Source organism: Zonotrichia albicollis, chromosome 3, assembly GCF_047830755.1.
Source record: "Zonotrichia albicollis isolate bZonAlb1 chromosome 3, bZonAlb1.hap1, whole genome shotgun sequence".
In the NCBI taxonomy this organism is placed as follows: Eukaryota; Metazoa; Chordata; class Aves; order Passeriformes; family Passerellidae; genus Zonotrichia; species Zonotrichia albicollis.
This window is the reverse complement of record NC_133821.1, coordinates 64,003,162-64,025,109: the sequence shown is the minus strand read 5'-3', so window position 1 is coordinate 64,025,109 and position 21,948 is coordinate 64,003,162. Positions and strand designations below refer to the sequence as shown.

The 21,948-nt window shown below is 43.4% G+C and overlaps 2 protein-coding genes across 5 annotated transcripts in view; one reads left to right on the top strand and one right to left on the bottom strand.

The window, feature by feature from the left end:
* LOC106629551 (T-cell activation Rho GTPase-activating protein-like) overlaps nucleotides 1-1,131 on the bottom strand; it is a 35,013-nt gene extending 33,882 nt beyond the window's left edge. Inside the window, exon 1 of the mRNA XM_074537672.1 lies at nucleotides 943-1,131. The gene's annotated coding sequence lies outside the window, so the exon portion shown is untranslated. The remainder of the gene's footprint in view (nucleotides 1-942) is intronic.
* The window catches only part of TAGAP (T cell activation RhoGTPase activating protein), a 46,109-nt gene that overhangs the window by 20,022 nt on the left and 4,139 nt on the right, over nucleotides 1-21,948 (top strand). For 2 of the 4 annotated variants that reach the window (XM_074537670.1, XM_005490248.3), the window contains exons 3-8: nucleotides 17,603-17,644; nucleotides 18,071-18,155; nucleotides 18,262-18,315; nucleotides 18,901-18,967; nucleotides 20,410-20,582; nucleotides 21,614-21,775. In XM_074537670.1, coding sequence (XP_074393771.1) covers nucleotides 18,129-18,155; nucleotides 18,262-18,315; nucleotides 18,901-18,967; nucleotides 20,410-20,582; nucleotides 21,614-21,775 — 483 coding nt within the window. In that variant the 5' untranslated portion in view covers nucleotides 17,603-17,644; nucleotides 18,071-18,128. Of the gene's footprint in view, nucleotides 1-17,380; nucleotides 17,645-18,070; nucleotides 18,156-18,261; nucleotides 18,316-18,900; nucleotides 18,968-20,409; nucleotides 20,583-21,613; nucleotides 21,776-21,948 lie in introns of all 4 variants that reach the window. The other 2 variants (XM_074537671.1, XM_014269326.3) reach the window with 2 other exon arrangements.

Sequence of the window (21,948 nt, the reverse complement as noted above, 5' to 3'; positions counted from 1 at the left end):
TTTCTAGCCCTTTTGCTGGGTAAAGTGCTAATTTCAGGACCCCAGCTCTTGGATTTTTTTTGTAAGCTTCACAGGAAATTGGAAAATGAAGGAGATCAGGCACCCTGAGTGGAACAATGGTTTTAAAGATTTTTATCCTCTCAAAAAAATGCATCAGGAATCTAGGACATGGTAGACCATTATTCAGAAAATGCTGCCACTGTAAGCAGGTGACAGCTGGATGTATTGCAATCTAGTGTGTAGATCAATCTGACTAGTGACCCTTAGCAAAGTTTTTGCCCAGTGGACCAGGACAGCTCCTTTGTAGTAACAGAAGGAAAGGTTTTCTGTACCCTAGCAGGCACAGAATATGTTATGAAGTACGATGTTCCTGGCACCTGCTGTTTGTTTTTTCGTTGGGTTTTGGGGTTATTTTGTTTTTTCCTCTAACTGTTCTGCAGGCATGCATCTAAACTCTGTGTAGCTCATACATGCAGTAAAAATGATGGCATCCTCCTGCCCAGGTAACTGTGCTGCATATTTAGAAAAGCACCACTACAAATCAGACTAATTTTCCTTTTCCTGTCAGTATTGGAGAAAAGGACTTTGATCATTCTACAGCACACAAAGAATTTGGTTTGATTCTTAGAAAGATGCTTTCCTTGGCTAAAATTTTAAGCCTAAGCTCCAAATTCTTAGGGAAGAAAATATACCAGCTTTTCTGAAAGACTTGCTGCTACAGTCTTAAACTGCAAAGACCCCTGAACAGCCTCTCTTCTCACAGGCAAAACATCCAGCCCGTGCACAGGTCAGTCAGGCCGCTGCACTTCACTGACTTTTTACTTTCCTCCTACATTCTAACAAGTTGGTACTTCTTTGTAAAGCCCACACTTCTTAAATTAGTCAGAAGATGAATTAATTTATCAGTCTGAAGGGGTGGGAAATAGCAAAGGCTGCACCTACTGATTCAGCCTCAATTGCAGTATTTGTCATACTAATGGTCAAAGAGCATCTGCTGCTTCCCATCAATGCTCCTCATGTCTGCTGAGAAGTGACTTATCAGAGAGAGATGACTGAAAAAGAACAGAAAGACACAAATGCATTCTTATTAATTTCTTCTTAAAATCAGCTCAGATTGTTTTTCATTTCCATTGTTTAGAGTAATTAAAAAAAGTTTCAGTTATTGTTTAGTTATTGTATTACTGTATCAGATGCACTTCCCATGAGAAATTTCCCTAGAAGGCACCCAAAGGCAGAATTCCTAAAATCAATTTGCTATGCCACTTTTGTGATACCATGGTAAAGGTCTGTGTTTTGTTTTTGTTTGTTTGTTTGTTTGTTTGCTTTCCTGAGAAACACAAGAAAGAGCAGCAGTCTTTCCTAGTTCTTTGGGGTTGTTTGGTGGTGAGAGTTTTTTCCCCGTTTAGTTTTTTTCCTGAGAGGGCTACTGGAAATTGGAAATCTTTAAGTCTTTATTTTTATTGGCTGCTTCTCAGGTGGCTGAGGGAAGTGAATGTCAACCCAGCTGTCACTCAAAGAAGAAAGGCTGTGCCTTTAATGGAAATGTTTTAATCTACCTTTGTTAGCAGACAGCACAAAAAAGTATCAATTAAAGGTGCCTTTGAGGGAGAAATAGGGTAATTAAAAAAAGAATGTTGAGTGTAGGACCATTCAAGCATTTTTCATCTTGCTTTTGTTGCATGAAAAGACTAATGCAATAAAAGACCACATTAATTCACTTAGTGAATGTCCCCATTCTTTAACATGACTGTATGCTGCTTTACAGAGAGAACCAAGGTAAGGAACTTTCTGGGTATGGTAGAGAGAACTGAGTGGTGTGAAAAGTAGAGGCTCTGGCACAAAAAGGCTCCTCTCCCTTCAAGGGCAGCAAGCTCACAGTCCCACTGCCAAGGCATAATGCAAAAGGGCAGCATATGTGGGACAGCTTGCATGGATTACACAAAAGTTTGTAAACTGATTCTACTTTGGAGGGTAGAAGGTGCCCAGAAGAATGCTCTGACTCCCTACCAGCAATCTTTCCTTTGAACTCTCTGCTCTTCTGCTCATAGGGACAGAAGGTGATGTACTGGTAAAACTGGAATTGTTACCAGTGTACTATTATTCCAACTCTTTATAGGAAAACAGTCTTTAATTAAATAAGAAACTAAATCAGCCTACTCCTGTATGCTTTTCTCAAGAGTATATAAAAGTAATAAACTAGAGGCTTGGAAGAAAAACCTTCTTATAAAGGTGTGAGATCTGCAACTGTTTCTGAAACAAGTAGCTTCATTTGCCATTAGAGATAGAAATCTGAATTAGGTGAATAATTCAGGAGAATAATCCAGCCTGCTTATTTCCTACATTCTTATGTTTTTATGTACACTAGTTTTCTCCAACAGAATAGCCCAAGCTGAAAATTCAACTGTGTTCAAGGCTTCTATGAGCCGCTGAATATTGGGGTGTGGAGGTTTGCTGTGGTCATCAGTAGGGGCTTACCACCACCACACATCTTCACAGGTCTTGGTTTCAATCACAACTACAAGCAGAAGTTCCAAAATAACCCAAGAAAGGAAGTTCCCCAAGTTGTTTTTAAAGTCAGGAAGTAGAAGGATGCTACTAAAGCCTCCAGAGTTAATACAAATGCTAGTCTCATTCACAGGGTATGTCATTCTTAATGAACGCTTCTGTAACTCAGACTTTTTGGGCTTCTCCATCCTTGAGTATATTTTAGAGACAATGTAAGGAGACTGTGTTTGTCTGTTCAGAAAACCACAGCCCCGAGGATCAGACTGCAAGGAAGAAGCTTCAGATTAGGCATTGCTTGGGATTTGCTCTGCAGACACCTCAACACAGTCAGCATGGAGAAAGGGCAGGGTAGTCCCCTTAAACAGACACTGGATGCTCAGAACTAGTATTGATGTGAATTGCAAATGTAGTCTGCAAATCTGCCCAGGATGTCCCTATTTTTTTCCCTCAAGTAGAAATGACAGAATCATGTAAGCACACAAACGCTGCCTACCTGTGTATATGGATGTCTGGGATTGATTTGTTGGGATTGATCCTGTTAGTTTTTGTCTTACACAGTACATTTTTATCAGGAAATAAAGGTAATACTCAGAGAGACTCTGGCCAGCCTCCTCAAAATGTAGGTTTTCTTGGTCAGTTTGGGATAATTTCGAACACTATCAGCTCAGAGCAGTGGCCAGGATGTTGTCTGTTGCAGTTGCTGTGCATCCAGTGTTGTCTGATAGCCATGGAAAACCTTCCTAAGGCTGGGAGCACTGTCTGCACTTCCCAGAACAGAGTACACAGGCTGATGACAGCTGGTGCCTTGAGAACCAGTTAGAGCTCCCTGACCTTCCTCCTTGCCCTGGGGCTGGGAGTCTGGCTTCACCATCTTCTGAGTTAGAAAGTATTTGCAAAAGGTTAAGTTTCCTATTCTGAGAAGAAGATTTGTTTGTTTGGTCACTTTTGCTCTGCCTCTGATGATGCCTTATACTGGAAAGAAAAGAAGAATCATGGAGAGGTCTGTGAGCTGGCTGGCAGTGGTCCTGGGGACCAGCCAGGATCTGGGGAGATCTGGAGAAGAATGAAGCTACTTCAGGTCATGTCTTTCTCACCTTGCCTTGCAAAACCCATATTCTCCATCTGTCTTTTGTCCTGGAAGTGGGGAGGATGGCAGAGATGCTGCTGTTCCAATATTGCAATCAAATGAGGTTCTCATCTGACAGGACACTCAGGAACATGGCCAGACACAGAATGTGCCCCAGTGACTCAGACTGATAAATGACGTTCAGCATATTTAATGTACAATCAAGATAAGTGTCGTATCACAGAAGAGTTATCTGTATTTATGATGATGGATACAGGTGTTAGTGTGTATGTGTGTATGAGTGTGTGTGTGTGTGTGTGTGTGTGTGTGTGTGTGTGCGCGTGTTTTTGAGTTTCTGAAGGTCTACAAAGGAAATAATCTGTGAAAAAGTTGAAATCCCCCAAGAGAAAAATGTGAAAAAAAAAAAAAAGCTTGAAGTCACCCACAGGTGGTATTGACAAATAACTGTTTCCCAGGGGTCCAAGAGAATTTTTGCCTTGTTTTGGGCTGACTGAAGGCTAGTCAGTGAGGCATGATTGTGACAACCATTCTTCTCTCTGTTACCAAGTAATCTGAAACCTTTCTCTGACTTTTTCAAGTATATTGTGGTTTGTAATCACAAACCTAAGTCAGTCAGCTGCTGTGAGGCTGATAGAAGGACTGGCCATCTCAGCACTGGGGGAAGACCCAGTGAGGCAATGATGACCAGCATGTCCCAGAAAACAGAGAATTCTGGTCGTGGGAATGATCAATTCAGCAAATTTCTCAAACAACAAAATACACACAGTTGCTGTCAAGAGAAAAACACAAGTCAGGCTTGACTGGCAACAAAGTCAAAAGCTCAGTAAAAAGAAGTTGAGTGTACCTGAGTTGTAGAAACCTTTCATGCTTGCATCTGAGTTGTAGAAAACTTTCATGCTTGCACAACAAGGCACTGGGTGTTGAGGCAAGAGACCGACCAGCTGACACAGATCTTATGATGCTGTCTCACGTGAACCAGGTTTGCAGAGAAAATCCCTCTGATGTGCCTTTGAGACAGTTACTCAGAGATCAGCTGCCACGGCCCTGCTGGAAGGCTTTCTCTGGCCCTCACTTTGTATCATTCTGAATGCTTAAACCTTTGCTCTCAGGAGCAGCCTTAATGAGAGAAATGGGCAAAAAAACCCAGTCTCAACAAGGTGAACCCGGGCAAACTCTTACCTTTCTGTACTCTCTTGTAGATTGTTGCAAGTCTAAAAGTTACTACAACTGGTCAGATTAAAGGGACTGTTTTGTCCCTGCTTCCTTGTTGGTTCATTGCATGGAAGCAGACCCCACTTGTAGTTTTATCAGCCTCCCACACACAAAACTCTCATAATCTGCCAGTTCCTCTCTGAGGAGGAGGATGATGTGAAGAAATGTCACCAGTGATTACTTTTTGAGCGCACAGTGGGCTGGAACATCCTCTCACTGGCACCTGCTATTATGTAGCCTCCACAGGAGGCCCTTGCTGACATGTGCAGTCCCATCTGCTGATCTGCCTCTCTCTCACTCCTTTTTTTGCCTGCTTTCTGCTTGGTCTGGAAGCAAAAACCCAGCTCCTGTCCTGGGAGTGTTTTGCACCCTGTGTCCTGGGCAAAGCTGAGATCTGGATCCAGCTTAGGGCATTTCCAATGGAATGGCATGCTAAAGCAACTATTACAAAACCATCAGGAGAAATGAGACATGGGAATCCCAGGCTTCTTTTGTCATAAAGGAGGCATGAGAATGGTATGGACTCATGCTGCTGAAGGGAACCTAGGCAGGTAAATGAGATGCACTTCAGGGCACAAAAGAGCAGAGTGAGAGCTTCTGCTGGGAAGAGGAATTTAAGAGCAAAGTAATACTGTTGAATACTGTGAGCAGTATGGGTGGAAGGAAAATGGTGGCGTTATTTCCTAATTGTCTTTGACAACATTTGGTATTTCTACCTCCCCATAAGCTTAATGGGCTTGAAGAAAATAATGCAAAGGTATTTGCATCACTCTGTCTTCAGGCCTCTTCTACGGAGAGCTGCAGTCAGCAGGGACCTCAAAGGTTTGTTACTAGCTGCTCTTCAATTGAAGTGTAACAATTCCAGGAGGTGTTGAGTGAAGTGTGAGTATACATGCTCTCTCCCATAGGATAGCTGGTAAGCAGGGTTCAGGTTAGCCAGCACTAATGGGGTGAGGCTCAGTGACAGCTGGGGAGGCTGTAGTACAAATCAGCCATGATGGGTGCAAACGCCACTATCCATAGCCAGACGATATGCTAGGATGGCTTCTTGGTTTTCTCTACCCTTCTGTTATTGTTTTGTATTATACGGGAAGATCCCAACACCTCCTGAATTCCTGCAAGATCTTAATGGGATTTGTATTTTACACTTTGCAGTGTAACACTGTTCATGAAAGAAAACTATACCTTCCTCATTTTCCTGGGGTCATGTGTATCCTTTTTTTAATGCAAGGCTTGTGAAGAAGGAATGGTTCCTGCCTGTGCACAAGATTATTCGCATGCCAAAGTCCTGTTAAAGGCTTATACATATGGTACCATGGTGAGGATGTGCCAGAGGGTAGCAGTGATTCAGTGCCCACTTACAATAAAGGATATTGCACTAAGGGAACCTCTCACTGTGGCCCCTTAAGTTAGTCCAAGGCAGAGTTCATTCAGAACATCTACTCTAGGGACAATGAAATCTCTCCATTCATAAGATTTTGTCTGGAACTAGATCTTTGAATCATACTCATTTTTTTAGAGACGAGTCATTGACTGAAAGCATTATTTAGAACAATTCATCTCTGAATCCCAGCTTTGCAATGTTTTTGTGCCATATTTCTGTGACAACTCAAATCAAAACCTAGATGCTGAGCCACATCCCTTTTCTATCTGTGTCCCTAGACCTAGAATTCCAGGCAAGCACCCTGATATTAAATCCATCCTCTGTATTATCTGGTGCAGTCTAGGTCATGGTTATATGTTTTTACCATCTATTTTCTATAGAGGTGATTTGGGGGCTGCATCAGGTAGACTCCCTGTACCTTTCACTGGTACTGAAAATCAAAAGGATCAAATGGAAAGCACTGCCTAAATGCAGGTTAGTTTTATCTCAGCCATGCTTAGTGCATAGTAGTCATGAAGAAGAGCATAGTGCAAGGAGTAATACCTCAGGCTGCTGGAGCCTGCCTGACCTCTCCCTGACACTAACCTCATCCCAAATTTGTCAAGGCACTTAGATTCTCAGCTCCTGTTTTAATTCAGGGTGAGTGGGTGATTAAAAAGGCAATAGATCCCTAAGCAACTTTGAGGATTTGGTCTTTGGCTCCCCTTCCTCACCAGAAGCCCCAGTGGTAACTCCCCAGCACCAGGATTCCCACAGCCACCAAGGCCAGCTCCAGCCTGCTCCCACTGAGATGGTGCAGAAGCTGGGGCAAAGGAGATAAAATCCCGCCAGTGGGCACGTGCTGTTTCCATATCCTCTTCTCTTCCAAGGAACAAGGACCAGGATGATACCCATACCATACAAAGCAGTGCTCAGACATGTATCATTGTGAAACCCCCATTCTGCGGTTCCTAATGGAAATTCCCCATTTTGAGAACAGAAGTTCACTAAAAATAATAGACTATTTCGTGACAGCAGGCTTTTATAAGTGCTCTCTCAAACAGCCACAATCCAAAAACAGAGGCCTGGGATTTTTTCCCATTTTCTGTGGAAACTTACCCCTGTTTAATTTTGAACACCACCTAAACAAAATGGTGGTATTTTTATATCTGGGATGCCTGGAGAGCCAGGCTGTAGGAAATGGGGCCCTATTTGGTTATTCCTACACGAGTACAGAAACAGCCACACAAACCACTGTGAGAGAAGGCAGTTTTGGCGGGAAAATTCATTCTGCAAGACTGGTAGCGTCTTGCACATTGAGAAAAGGAGAACAAACAAAAACTGAATTTTGAGGAACTAAAACTTGGATCTGCTAAGCAATTGTAAAGAATAAAAAAGAGAAGGAAGAGAGGAGAACAACCAGTGTCTGACTGTAATTTCCTTTTAATGAATTATCTCTGTATAAGAAATTAGGCAACTACTTTCAAGCTGATGAAACTTTTTGATTTTTTTTTTCAGTAAGTACAACATCATCCAGTATTTAGAGACTAAACTGGAAAATACAGGCATGAGGGTTTTTTCTTATTTTCATTAAAATCACTTTATCTACATAGAACACTGGCCAAACCACATCCAAATTTCTCTAAGGTAAGCTAAGAAAAAACACTTGTTGACCAAAGAGAGGATATTGTTCCCATTTGTTATTGGAATCTTCCCCTGCTCTTAAAAATAAGCAATCTGTGGGGTATAAAATGGGCCTTGTCTCTCGACCAGGTACTCCAGTGTACTGAAAATGAAAGAGCAGAATTTCAAGCTCTTAAGGGACACATTAGCCTAAATGCAATGATTTTCATTGGTTCATGGTAAGAGTAGAGGAAAGGGACAAACCTACTAATTACAAGGAGAAAGCAGTGATTTCTGCCTTGGTACCAAAAGTATTTAGTTCATCCTCCTGCCCAGAATTTCAGCTAAGCACTTTTCTGTGCACTTTTCAGCAAAGTGAGGAACTGCATCAAATACTTTGGCATACTGAGCATCTCAACCTTCACACAGATGGTGTCACAGTGGTGGAAAGGAGTGTTCACTGGCTTGTCATTGGGATACAGAGCAAGCAGTCAACCTCCATACATATATCCATCCAGTCACTGTCCCAGTGATTTTTTGAAGATTAAATACGAAGTTTATGGAATTTGCAGCTACTTCTTACCTTCAGCACTTCTATGTTGAATACATAAGGCAAGGACCTTCTTAGGAACTTGGAGATAAAGTAGTTGCAATTACTTCAGTGCCATGCAGCTCTTCCCAAGCTTGCATTGAGGGAAGCAACTCCTGATAGAGCATGTAGACATCAGGTGACACCATTTCCACTATCAGCCTGATGATGAAAGCATAGCCTCTGCTGCGACCATGCTGGAGCCCCCATGTCAGATCCCTTGCCAGAGGCCAGGCAAAGAGAGGGGAGTTCATGCTCAGAATGTATCTAATTACACAATCCAGGTAAAATGGCTGGTTCAGTCACCACATTGAATGTTTATTTCATTGGTACATGATAACATGTTGTCACATTTTCATATAGTATTCTACTATAAGCTTCATGCTTATAACAAATGTGTATGTGACATGGCCAGAAGGTGACTGCTACATTCTGATGTGGTAAGTAGAACTGCAAAGACCTTGGACTGTAGTAAACCCCTCAGGTTTAGCCAGGGCCCCTTGGAGAATAGAATGCTGACACAGCGGCAAAGAAGTTTCCTGTCTCCAGGGACATCCGCCTTGTACCTTATCCCTATAGCCATGTAAGGCAATATTGTGTTAAACCCTACCATTGGTCACTTATGGTCACTCTAACACCTTTGCCATTGGTCAGGATTGGATCCAGGCCAAGGGTATAAAAGTAGCATACTGTACCCCTACTAACTCGGAAGAAGAAGAGCTGAGACCCTTCACGGACCCCTACAATAAAGCCATACTCGTGGAACAGCCAGCGTCTTCTGCTTCTCCTCTCTCTACCGTCTGCTGGAGCCTTAGACCAAGGGAAAAGCTACCTAGCAAGCAAAGCTGAAATCACAAGAGCTGCCTAATCACTAAGAGCTGAATATCTCCCTGCTTGCTAGGGGCTAACCCGCGGCCTTGGTCTGAGAGCGAGCTGGCTTCTAGCACCCAGTCCCCTTGGGGACTGAGCTCTGGAGCTGTAACAGCTTGCATAGGATAAGACCAAGCTAGGCTCATTTATTGGACAAGCTCTTGTCCCAACAAATAGTGCCTAGACAAAACTGTAATTTTCTCATGAGTGATGCACTTCAAAACATGCTTTTATTTATCAAAGGTTTGCCAGTAGGGCTAAAATTAAGGTCTTCTCTTTGCTGTATAGTGCATAGGAGGCAAGAGAGGGAATAGCTGCTGAACTATTTACAGGCTTCTCCTGTATGTACCAGTTTTCAACAAAAGATGTCAAAGCACGTTATGCAATAGAGTGACCTTTTATTTTCAGCCCATTATTAATAAGAAACTGAGGCAGAAAGAAAGCAGGCTACCTTTCAGATGTTGCATGGAAAATCAAAGGGCAAACTGAAGCATCTCCCAGAGTTCACCTACAAAATCCCAACACGAAGATGCAATTACAGTCTTTGGTTAGTCTGAAAATTCCCTAATAGGGGGATTACTGTGTTGTAGCTTGTTTACATTTAGGGGTTGATTACTGAGTGCTGAGTAAGCACATTCCATTGTTAATGTAATGACTTTTTCCATGCTTGTGACGTTCATTAGGACTGTTCCTTTAGGCCAGAATGAAAATATTATCTGCATTGTTTATTCATGTCAGTCTCACAGTTATGACAGGTTTATGTTGCAGCACACTCTCATCCAAAGAAAACTGTGAGAATGCTTGGTTCTGGAAGCAAATAGAACCAGGGAGGAGGGAGGAGGAACAACCACTGGGACATAAGAAAGGCCTTGCAAACTCCTCTTCCAGCAATCCGGCTCTCCTAAAACAGCCCAGCCAGCTGTCAATTACTATGATATGTTGTATCTTCAAACATTGTTTTGCTGAGTATAGCACTGGAGGTGGTAATGTAATGATTCCAAAAGGTTAAATTTGAAAGATAAACTCTGGAGATTTTTGTATAATGCAATGATAGCCACTTTGCCCTGCCACGTACTAAATGGAAGAAGAACTCCCTGACACATGTACCATCATCTTCAGTTTGGCATAACTTACAGGCTAATGAGTGTTCATGTTTATTCTCTGAATACTAAGTTTAACTAAGTTATACAAGGAAAATATCAGTTCACAGTGTTGCACAAGCAGAACTAAGATTCTGTAATAAATATGGTGTATGGTTTACTCAAATGTTACAGCAGTTGCTGAACTGTACATCTTTTGGCTTAGCATTTTGAGATCTTTTGGTGCCTAAAGGAAAGAGGATTTCATCTCTCTTTGAAAAGACCCTTCTTGAGGTACTTCTGGGGTATCTGATCTTTTCTTAACAAGTAACTGATCAATGGATCTGGTAAAATTCAGAGCATTTCTTCTCAGCTTGTCCTGAGAGTGAAGACAGACATTTCTTTTCAGACCTGAGGAATGGTTTTGTAGCTGTATCATTTGGCTTGGTTAAAGATATAGCCTCCCCTCACAAAATTTCTTGCTATTTCTCAGTAAAGCAGTGTGTGACTGTAAGAACACACAAAGGGACTGCTTTCAGAGAAAAAAATCCCAAAGAAACATCCTCTGCTGAGTGGGAGAAAAGGTAAAGCTCAAACACAGCACAAACAAACCTTTAAAAGGAAATGGAAATGGAGAACAAATTCTTCCTTTCAAGCCTCCACCATCACTGAACAGGAAAATGAACATTGTGGCATGCAGGGTACCTTCTCTACATACTTCTTAGTGTCATCTCTGTGCAGTGACTGCAGGACTGGAAGAAAATGCAGGGTCCAGAGCAGGCACACACAGGCAGAATGAGTAAAGGCAGTGTAACAGCACCTGGTTTGCATGTCAGCAGCATAAATTAATGGCTGACTTTGCAGGAATGCAGGCCTGAAGGGAACAGCCTGACCTTCAAGCTGGGCCCTCTCCAGCAATGGGTCAAACAGCTGAACTCAAAAGTTTTTGTCTTCCTCTGACCCTACTCTCCCAAGGGGGAGATCCCAGCTCCTGCTTGCCCTGCAGGGTGGGAATTTCTCCCTTTTTCCTGGCCTGGAAGTGTCACTGTGCTTTTGCAGATGTGAAGGTGAGGACGTGGCTGCCCTGGCTCTGGGTGTGGCAGCCCTCAGTGCCCTCCAGTTGTGCTGGTTGGGGCTGGTGCCTGAGGCCAGCCTGGCCTGCCCTGGGGGCACCTCCACTCCCTGCACGTCTCTTCCTCCCAGAGACCTCGTGATGCTCTGCAGCAGGAGGCAGAGCCCGTGCCATGAGAAGCATTTGCTCTCAGAAATCCTCATAAGGTAGTCATGCTTTAAAATGGGATAGCAGTACAGAAGTGGAGTGTTTATTTAAAACGCTAACGGGGCAGCTGTTGCTAGTAGCAACAATATGGCAATCACCAGCTAATATGGAGATGTTTGTTTCAAATTTATCATCTTGAGTTTGATGGGTGGCCAAAACTTCACAGAACATTTTATTTTGCAGTGTGTGGATGTGCAAGGACATGGACAGCACATGACAACAAATAATCCTTTCGAAGCATGGGGTCAAATGTGCTCAGGGGAGTTCAGCTGTAGTTAGCAGAGTTGTCCCTGGAAAGATTTGCTTTGCCTGACACTGCTTTTGCCTGGAAAATGGAATCTAGATGTGCGCTCATAAAAGTTCCAATTCTTGGTGGATTTAGTGGTGTTGAGGACCTGGTTACTGGCAGTTGTACTTATTACTTAGGAAGCAGGTGACAACACAGGATGACAAACTCACAAGGGCAAAACAATGATGAAGAGTTTGGGGATGCTCCCATCAAACCCCTGGGGCTCAGAGCAAGCCAGCTGGAGAGAAATGATGGGCAAAATCCAACTACTTCTGGTTGTTTCTCCTGGGCACCTATAATAACAGCTGTGTTCATGGCACTTGCAATGCTTGGAGCCAGGGCAGTGGTAAGGTCTTGCATTGCCAAGCCTGCCTTTCTTTTCTAGTTTCTGTATCAACGGGACACACGTACAATGAAACTCCAAATTACATTTTGGCCAGGTTTTCTTGGTCTTATTCCAGACTGGCTCCTCGGCCCGTGCCAGGCTACAGATAATATTTAATGTGAAAGTGAGATGACTTATGCCTGAAAAATCACATGCAAGTTAGAATTCAATGTCAAATCCAGCTTCTTTTTTGTTTCCCTTAATTCACATTTTGAGATCTGAGATAATTTTGATGCTGAAATTCAATGCAGAACAGAAGGTGCAGAAACAAGAGATATACAAGCCTATGTTTAAAAAAATCTAAAAGAAAATATTAGTGTTAATCCTGAAAAGTAAAATCAAGATTTGCACTGCTCTGTATTTGGTAGGAAGCATAATTGGTCCCTGATGGCAAATGAGCTTGGCAAAAAGTCCTATCTCATTTTCTGATTTGCAAATGAAGAGCATAAAGAAGCAAATTAGGTGAAAAACCTGCTGGACTAACAAAAAAAAAGTAAGCATATCACTTTTCAGTATTGTTTGAGTACCTTCAACCAGAGATTTTGAAAAGAATAGATTTCAGACTGAATTATACATGCTCTCTACTATTTTCATGTAAGTAAGCAAAAGTTTAGATCTGCATCTGCTCAGTCAGAAACAACGGGCAACTTCAATTCCCTGATTCCTGTGGGCTAGTCACCTCAAGGAACCTAAGGAATGAGTAATTCCCAAGTGCCACAGAGATACAATAGCAAGCTGAATGCAGAAGAGCCAAACAGCAGCACAGACGCTTTGGAAAAATGGCCCATATGCACCTGCCCTCCACAGTTGAAAAAGCATCCAGTGGACCCAGTCACCTGAGGATGAGTAAAAACCTTTAGAGCTGCCAACTTAGTCTTGGGGGAAGCACCCATGAAAGAATAAACAAACCATACTGCAAAGCAAATGCAACCAAAATGGTGTCATGGGAAGGGCATAGAATACACCCTGAGCTGTATTTATAGAGTTATTTTTGCTTTGTAACCTTTTCCCATGCAGTAGTAGCACAGTGTATAGAGGGGTGGTGCAATCTAACCCACACTGCAATCTAACCTTGATATCTAATTTGGAATAGAAATCAGCTGAACAGAGCTGGGAAAAACTGACAGTGCATTTCACTTTCCAAAGGCAGGTTTAGCATGAGCCCAGACTCTACCTGACTAAACCTGTAGGAGTTCAGCACCAGCTGGGTTGATGGTTTCTGCTCTGAATTCTTACAGGTAGGAAGCAGAGACTGATCTGATCAAAGGTCTGTCTGATCTCTTTTCTGTGATCAAACCCTGAACCATGTCTATGCATCCCACAGACTCTGGAGAATAGTACGAAATCAGAGCTGCCTTCAGAAGGCATCTATAAATGTGGCCTCCTTCCAGGAATGCAGTTGCCACCTTGTTCTTTGAGCTCGTGGACAGCTTGTACAGAGCTTTCCCTTCCAAAAAACAACCAACCCAACAGCTTTCTGGGTTTGGCACAACTGCTTTCCTTATTTTGGTAAATGTTCCTATTGTTCCCTGGGGAGAATGCGGCTGTGGCAGTGAAGACAAAATGGGAATACAATCCCTTTTCCACATGGAGAGGCACTGATGAAGGCTCTTTGTGCTCTATATGGGCTTGAAAGGATCCCTGCTCCAGGCTCATTCTACTGTACCCTTCTCACAGCTATGCTCCTGCTGCCTCCTTGCTGGTATGATAACAGGGCAAAGGCGACTTTCAGGATTCATTCACACAGTCCCTCCTCCCTAAAAGCCATGCTGTCAAACATTTGCAAAAGTACGAGAAATAAACAACAGTGAGCTGTGGCTGGGGTTTTCCCATTTGTGGTTTGATAAGGAGAGAAGGAAACAGTCTCCAGTCACAGCAGATTTATTCTTTATTTCTTTTTTCACTGTAAACTCCTGACTTCTTTCTCTTGCATATCGGTGTTGCTCTTTCATTGCTATTGTCTAAAGTCCCTCACATTGCCACAGTGTAAGAGAAGAAAAGAGGAGAGAATGAGAGGAGAGAACTAGCTTGACTGGTGCTCACACAAAGGGGAAAATCACCAAAAAGCACCATTAGTCCATGTTTGCAGCAAGTGCTATATAAGCCCTCCCTCCAAACACTGGCTGGGTAGAGGGCTTGGGAGTGGACCACAAAAGCAGCCATGGTCTGGGGGGAGAAGGGGCTGGCTGGCATCAGCCAGTGGAAGCAGAGGCATCAAACTGTTGTCCTGGCTTCCACAAGGAAAATGCTTCACATCTTAAGGGGCAAACACAGTCCTTAGGAGGGCTAGATCCACCTAGGCTTGTCTGCTCTGCAGGACCTCCCTGCTCCTGCTTTCTTTCCAGTAAATGTAGAACACTTCAGGAGAACTGAGGGAAGCATCCTGGTGCACAGCAGGGGAAGAGCTTCTACACAGGCTAGTCCTACAAAACTTGCAAATCCACTGCCTCTCCAAGCCCTGATCTTTGTGTAAACATCCAGTGTTTTTGAAAGACCGTGCATTCACTTAGTCAGGGATTGACTGCGAGAAACACATTGACTGCAAACAACTCCAGGTGCACCCCAGGCATCTGCCATCTGTTCTCCTTGCCCCAGGGCAGTGGCTCTGGTACAACAAACACATTGCTCTGATGCATCGTGCTGTAAGATCTGTACCAAACTGAGGGAGGAGTGGACCACAGCAAAAGTTTCAAGTCTGCAAAGCAGAACTGGGAGGTAGAGATGGAATCAGCCTCCTCAGGGAGAGAAGTTGTTCATATAAGGGAACTTAACTTGTAAACATCTCATATGACAGGCCTTTTCTGTTAATATTCAGGGTGGAGACTGGCTTTGGGGCCTACACCCGTGTTGCCTTTTCCATGCTGATGGGGAAGCTGTGAAGCTGCTCTGGCAAGTAGGTGTGAGAGCAGCTCTTCTGACCCTGGAAGCTTGCACACAGCTCTGTGGTGCTTGGCAGGAATCAGCACGTGCTTGCTTACTGCTTTTCACAAAAACTGCCAAGATTCCCTCTGTGTTACCATGCAATTATTCTGCCAAACCATAGCATTTTAGGATCCCTGCTTATTTGTAATAAAATAGGCTGTTTCAAAGTAATTTTGGCATGACTTAAGTGTTTGTGACACACACCGTAAAAGAGCTATTAAATAAAGAATGATATCAGGAGGGTAAAAAAATCAAATTGTTTTTCATATGGGCAGGCCTATACACACACCTTCCACATAAAACAGCCATTATATCCCCACAACTGTTAATGGATAAGAACTAATTGATAGAGATACAGCAGTGTGTGCCAGTGGACAGTCTGGTGATGTGCTACCAATACATCACCCATTACTGTATTGTCCCCTGGGAAACACAAAGCCCAGTGCTCTGTGTACAGCTGGTGCCAGAACTGTAATCTGAGCTTCTGGCCTGGCTAAGCACCACCCATTAAACTCACAAGTCCCACATTTTCCAGATCAACCCTACATCTTAATCATGGAACAGACTGAGCTCAGACGTATTTGTCTGTGCAGAGTGCTGGAAGTGAGGGGAAGGCAGAATTGAACTGCATAGGACCCCACCAAGATGCTTAACAGACAGGTATGTTTGGATATACATTTAACAAATGTAATTAAAAATAGATCTTTCTTGTTGAGGAATCCCACTGAAACTATCAGCAGTGATGCTGCAGCTGCCAAGGATCCTTAAAAGAAATTCTCAGGAGAAAGTGACGTAGGATGACAATATTTCTGCAAGCATGTGCAGCAGCCCATGGAATTTAGTTGAGAAATTACAAATGTCATGGGACTGATAATTAACAAAAGATCAGCTAGAGCAATGAGTAAAAAATCAGTGGTAAATGCACAGGGCTGCAGACTAGTTGATTGATATTGCTGCAAGTTTCAGCCCTAAACAATTCACCAGACCAGTGCCACTACAATAGCATGGAAATGATGGGCCTCAGGAGGACTTAAAAGGTGACCTATAGCAACTCCTCCCACAAAAACAGAGCAAGTCTCCATTTGCTCTTCTGGACACATCTCTATTGAACCAAAAGTGAATTTTGTGCTTTGGATTTCTGCCAGAATCAAACAGAGATCACCCCTCTGTTCCTCTTCCGTTCTGCATGAAACAGGGTCAGTAGTACCCTGGCTGGGTCTGATGTGGCTACACAAAGAGGCTTTGAGGGTGAATTCAGCAGCAGATGTAGCCACTACGTGCATCTGCAAAGAGCTGCACTGAGACAGCCCCATCCTCTGCACACATGAAACAGAGCATCCACGAGGGAAGCAACAGAAAGGCCACAGTTTCACAAGTTGCTTTCCACCTAAATCCACTACTGAAGAATTCCCAAACTTGACTCTCAGCCTTAACTCCTCCTTTTCATAAGATCAGTAGACTGGCACCCAGAACAGGGCTGTAATTTTCCTCAGTCAATAAATCAATAGAAATAATATCATATGTTTAACATCAAATCTTAATGAATTTTCATAATGGCCTGGGACAGTGACTGCTGTACTCCTGATATGCCCAAATTGGGGGGCAGTCAGCAACAGAATGGTACAAGCAGAGGTAGATTTTCCTAAATTTTTTTTATCTCTTTGGTTGAAACAAATTTTAATATGTGCACACAAATATGTCTTACTGAGATTTATTTTAAACAAGACTTTTTAATTACATATTGTCATACATTACTAAATTACTACATAACACCACTTTGTCTATAAATGTCCAGTTACTAGATTCTCAAGAACTACTTAGTACTGACAAAATGTGTGTTTACATCTGCTTGTAGACAGTACACTGTTGCAAATAGCTTTAAAAAAAATTATAAAGAAACATTTCTCTGAATCTTGTCTATTCCATCGCCCCGTTGTTTTCACTGCTCTTAGTGTAGCTTGATCTGGCAGTGGATTTTAGAACTGCCAAATCTAATGTCTCTGAGCAAAGGACAGACTGTACCCACTGCCCTTTAATGGGAAAGAGAAGCTGCCCACACTGCAGCCCCCTCTGCACATCTCACCTCATGCTGGTGATGATAGCTGGAACCTTTACCTGGCAAGTGTCTCATCTTTTCCGTCCATAACAGCTACCAGAGTTTCTTTTTTTTCTTTAAGGGGGGAAAACCCAGAAAAGCATCTCCTCTAAAAGGAAAGAGGAAGCCAGAAATTTGGTAGTGTCTCGGTCCTGCCCCATGATGCTTCTTCCTGCCTGTGAATTTCCACCTGCCCCTTTTGCATATATAAGGCAGCACACGCAGTATGCACGGTTTAGTCGCCGCCTCTGTCCAAAGGATTAGTAGCAGTGGGGAGTGATGCTGTTTCTCCTTTCCTCTACAGTTCACGGGAGGTGAAGGAGCTCTGGCTGGATTCACTTCTTGGGTAAGTACTGCCTTTGAAAAAATCTGTGGCATCATGGTTGAAATCAGTGGAGAGCTTCAGATGCAGCTGCACAGAGATGTACAAAAAAGTACATGGGGGAGAGGTGCACCCACTAAGCATAGCTCATGGGCAGAGCTGACGGAGCTGCTCAGCCTCGGGTGCGCAGATTAATGACCATACATAGCTGTCACCACTTGCTCACTTTTTGCATGGATTAAAAATGGAAAGCTGCTTTTATTTTGTTTGAATCAGGAGGCATATAGGGCAGCAGGGCTGAATGCCCTTCCGGAGAAGGGCTTTATAGTTTCCTTGTGTGGGAGATCTTGCCGGTTCAGGATTATACATGCTAGATTGGCTTGCAGAGGAGAAAGCCAAGAAGGGTGCAGTTTTACAAGACTCTTTGTCCATTCCCTGTTCAACAAACAGGCAAACAAAAGGACTGAAGGAAACCAGACTGTCCAGAGCTCCTCCAATCAAACTCCTAATGAAAGTGTTAAGCAGCTGTAATACTGTGAGTATCTTAATTATTTCAGCTCTGTCAACATAGTGACTTTGAAAAGCTCTGATTTCCAAACCGTGGGATTCAGTTACTCAAAGTGTCTTTTTTTCTTGCCTAGTCAAAGACACTCAATGCTGGGAACATGGAGAGTCTGATTGAGTGCCAGACAGAGGTAAGCAGCCTTTACATTTTCCTGGATCCTTCGTGGGTACTGGTGTGAGATACCTTAGCAAAGTGGGGGTGACTCCTCCAGTAGCTGCTGGCTGCCTACCCTCCCCCAGGAACGGGCAGAGCTCTTCAAAGGCACCTCTCTGCCGCACTGAGCAGAGGGAGCAGGGCATTTCTGTGGGCAGTCTGTGCATTCCCCTGGTTCACCAGGAGTTTTGCTCAGGGATTTTGAAGGCTTCAAAGCCATCAAGGCTCCCCAGAGGAGTTTGGGAGGAAATTTCCAGTGCCGGGGAGGACACAAAAAAGGAGGCTGTGTCTGGCAATGGCATCTCTGGATCAAAAGTGCAGCTTCACAGAGCTCAGGGTTGCGACCTGCCAGCATGACTGGGGTGTCTGGCTGCAGAGTTTAACACAGACCCCTCTACCAGGCACCGAGGCAGTGTCAGTCCTGGGCTGAGGCAGCCCTTTAGCAGGTGTTTGGCTTGTCTGGTTATTCCCCAGAGCCTCCCCAGATTTCTGAGGAGCTACAGCAACTTGCTGGCGGCTCTCACTACTGTGGCAGCTCTGTAACCTAGCATATTTTTTGCAGGCTGATGCCAAGAAATGTCCTCTGTCAGTCCAAGCAGATACTGAAGACAGACTCTGCCTCTCCAACGGTGAGTTTCAAAAACAAACTGAGGAACTGCCTTCTTATATAACTTTTGCAAGCCGGCACTTGTGCAAAACCACCCGAAACTGCCTGCTCCCCCTCCTGGAGAGCAAGCCACAGTTCGCATCCAGGAGAGGGCTTAAGCCCTGAAATGCCACTCATTTGCAAGTTGCTTCTTTCCTATATGCTCACTGGCAGAGTGCTGAGTGCCAGAGGTCTTGTATTCCCGTTCCCTGGTAGCAATTGGAAGTAAGTGTGTTTCTTTCTCACTCAAGCATGCCTTTGAGGTGTGGCAGTTCAAGTGAGTACTGAGTACTGAAGCAGATGTTGCACACCACAGTAAATAAACCCTCTTGGCAGCAGCACCAGCACTTGTTTTTCCTCACTATGCAAAACCTCAGCAGCTGTAAACAACCCAGAGCAGACCATTAACAGTGCAGGGTCAGATTTGGAGCAGACAATCATATCAGACCAGTTTTTAGGAGTATCAGAAACTAGTATTTTAAATTACACTATAATGTTAGGTGACTTTCTCAATTTTTTTTAACCCCTACCTACCAAGAGCTTATGCTAAATCACAAAGAGAGGTCCTAAGAATTTCTCATCTGGGTAAGACAACTTCATTTTGGAGTAGAAGGCATGACATTAATTGTAAATTTGCAGAAGGCAAATCCTTTAGAAATCTTTTTCACAAAAGGCAACTTCTCTCACTGTTTGTGAAAGGAGAAAAAAGGCACACCCCATCCCAATACAACTATTCTCTTAAAATTCCTGGCCCTCCTCTTGATGAAGCAGATGCAAAACCCATGCTAAGAGATTTCTAACTGTGAAGCCAGAGAGCACTTACTCTGATGCTCCCATCCTTTGGAGCAAATATCATGTTCCACTGGCTGGGGGGCAAGCACCAGCTCTAGGAGCATTGTCATTAGAGCTGGCTGCAGAGCTGGCACAGCTGGAGCCACATGTTTTCCTTTCAGGCTGTGAAAGAGGTCAAAAACTAAGAGCCCCCACTTCTACTCCTGCCCTAAGGCAGGGGCACAACCAGAGCATGTAGTGAAACTTGTTGTCATTGCCAGCTGCCAAAGCTGTATATCTGCCTCAGAGTTATCAGAGAAACTACTGCAATATCAAAAATCTCTATAAATGTTCTGTGCCTTGTATGTTCCCACTCTCTAAGAAGAAACAGTGACTAGAATGTAAAAAGCACCCAACCCAAAACAGGAAAGGTGGTGGCCTTAGGGGTATGGCCACAGTTTTACAGTTTAGGCAGTTGTTTCCCTAGTAACCACTTAGTTGTCTTTCAGTTTCCCCCACTTTGGTTTGTTTCAACATACATCCCTGCACTGCACACAAATGAAAGACCACATAGTGCTCTGGTTTTGGGTTTGTTTTTTTTTTTTTTTAATTTTTAATTTTTAAATTGATCTTTTGTTTCCCTTTTACTTGCAGCAGATGGAACAAAGAAAAGAAAGAAGGTGATATCACAGTCATTTACTCTGAGACAAAGCCTTACCAAAAGAAATTCCTCAGGACAGCTAGACTTGGGTGGCAAAATCCCTCTGTTTGGCCATCCTCTGGCACATATCTGCGGGGAAGATGACACACTCCCCCAGCCAGTCCAGGTAAGGAGGTACCATTATAGTGGAACTGTTTACAAAGGCCTGAAGTGTCAGGACAAGGGGGAAATGGCTTCAAACTGACAGAGAGCAGGGTTAGATTGGACACTGGGAAGAAATTCTTGGCTGTGAGGGTAATGAGGTCAACCAGAAAAACTGTGGCTGCCCCATCCCTAGAAGTGTTCCAGGCCAGGCTGGGTGGGACTTGGAGCAACTGGGTCTAATGAAAGGTGTCCCTGCTATGGCAGGGGGTTGGAATTAGATGATCTTTAAGGTTCCTTTCAGCCCAAACTGTTCTATGATTCTGTGATACCTCTGATTTAATGTGAGGCAGGATACCCAGTACTTCTGCTGCATCATCCAAGAGATGATTCTGGTGTTTCCCAACACACACGCCCCTGATAAGCCCAGGGCCCATCCCAGATGTAGAAAGAGTCAGATCTGAGAGTTTTGCCCAGCCTTCACTGGAAGTAACTTGGAATGTAGAGAATCCAGGACCAGGAATGAAAGATCTGCTTCTTAATATAATCATCTGAGATTTTAAGTAAGTAATTTAAATAAATCTTTCAGAAGCATAAACTTCCAAGGATTTCTGTATTTCCATGAAAAACAAGCATTCAGCTATGGACTGTCACAAAAAAATGCCTAAACAATAACTTCTGAATAAAAATGGTCTCATAACAGTTCTTCCACTGATCTGGCTTTCCCAATAAACATGCATTTGTCTCTGCTAAGTAATATTTGCCTGGCTTGTGAGAGAGGGGATGTGAACTTAGATTTAAGCCATCCCTTGCTGCCTTCTAAAAGTAAGCAAGGATGGCAACAGTGAAGTTAGTGATCAGTTCAAAAAGAAGGTGGATTAAGGGAAAATCAAGACTACTTCCCATGTAATGTACTTGGAACAAGAGCTAGATACTGAGCTAACCACAGTACAGTGTACCTCCAGACAATTTTTCTTCTATTTCTAAATACTCACCTGCTAACTTCCTTCATCCATGTAACTGTTCTTCCATTCCTGTCTGATTTTTTCCCTGCAGGATCTCCTAGCCATATTATATATGAAAGGACCTTCTACTGAAGGGATATTCAGAAAAACTGCCAATGAGAAAGCACGAAAGGAGTTGAAAGAGGACCTAAACAAAGGCGGGAATGTTGATCTGAAAAGCAAATCTGTGCACCTGCTGGCAGTGGTTTTGAAGGTGAGTAATTCTGAGCTACACTGGAGGGAGGACATTGCTAATATGCACAGGACCAATCCAGTGCTCTGAGCTGATCTAGGTGGGACTCTTGGCTAAAGCCAGAACTAAGCCAGACTGAATTCTTCAAGCTTAGGGAAGTTTGGCCTTTTCTACCTGATTGTCAGTCCTACTTG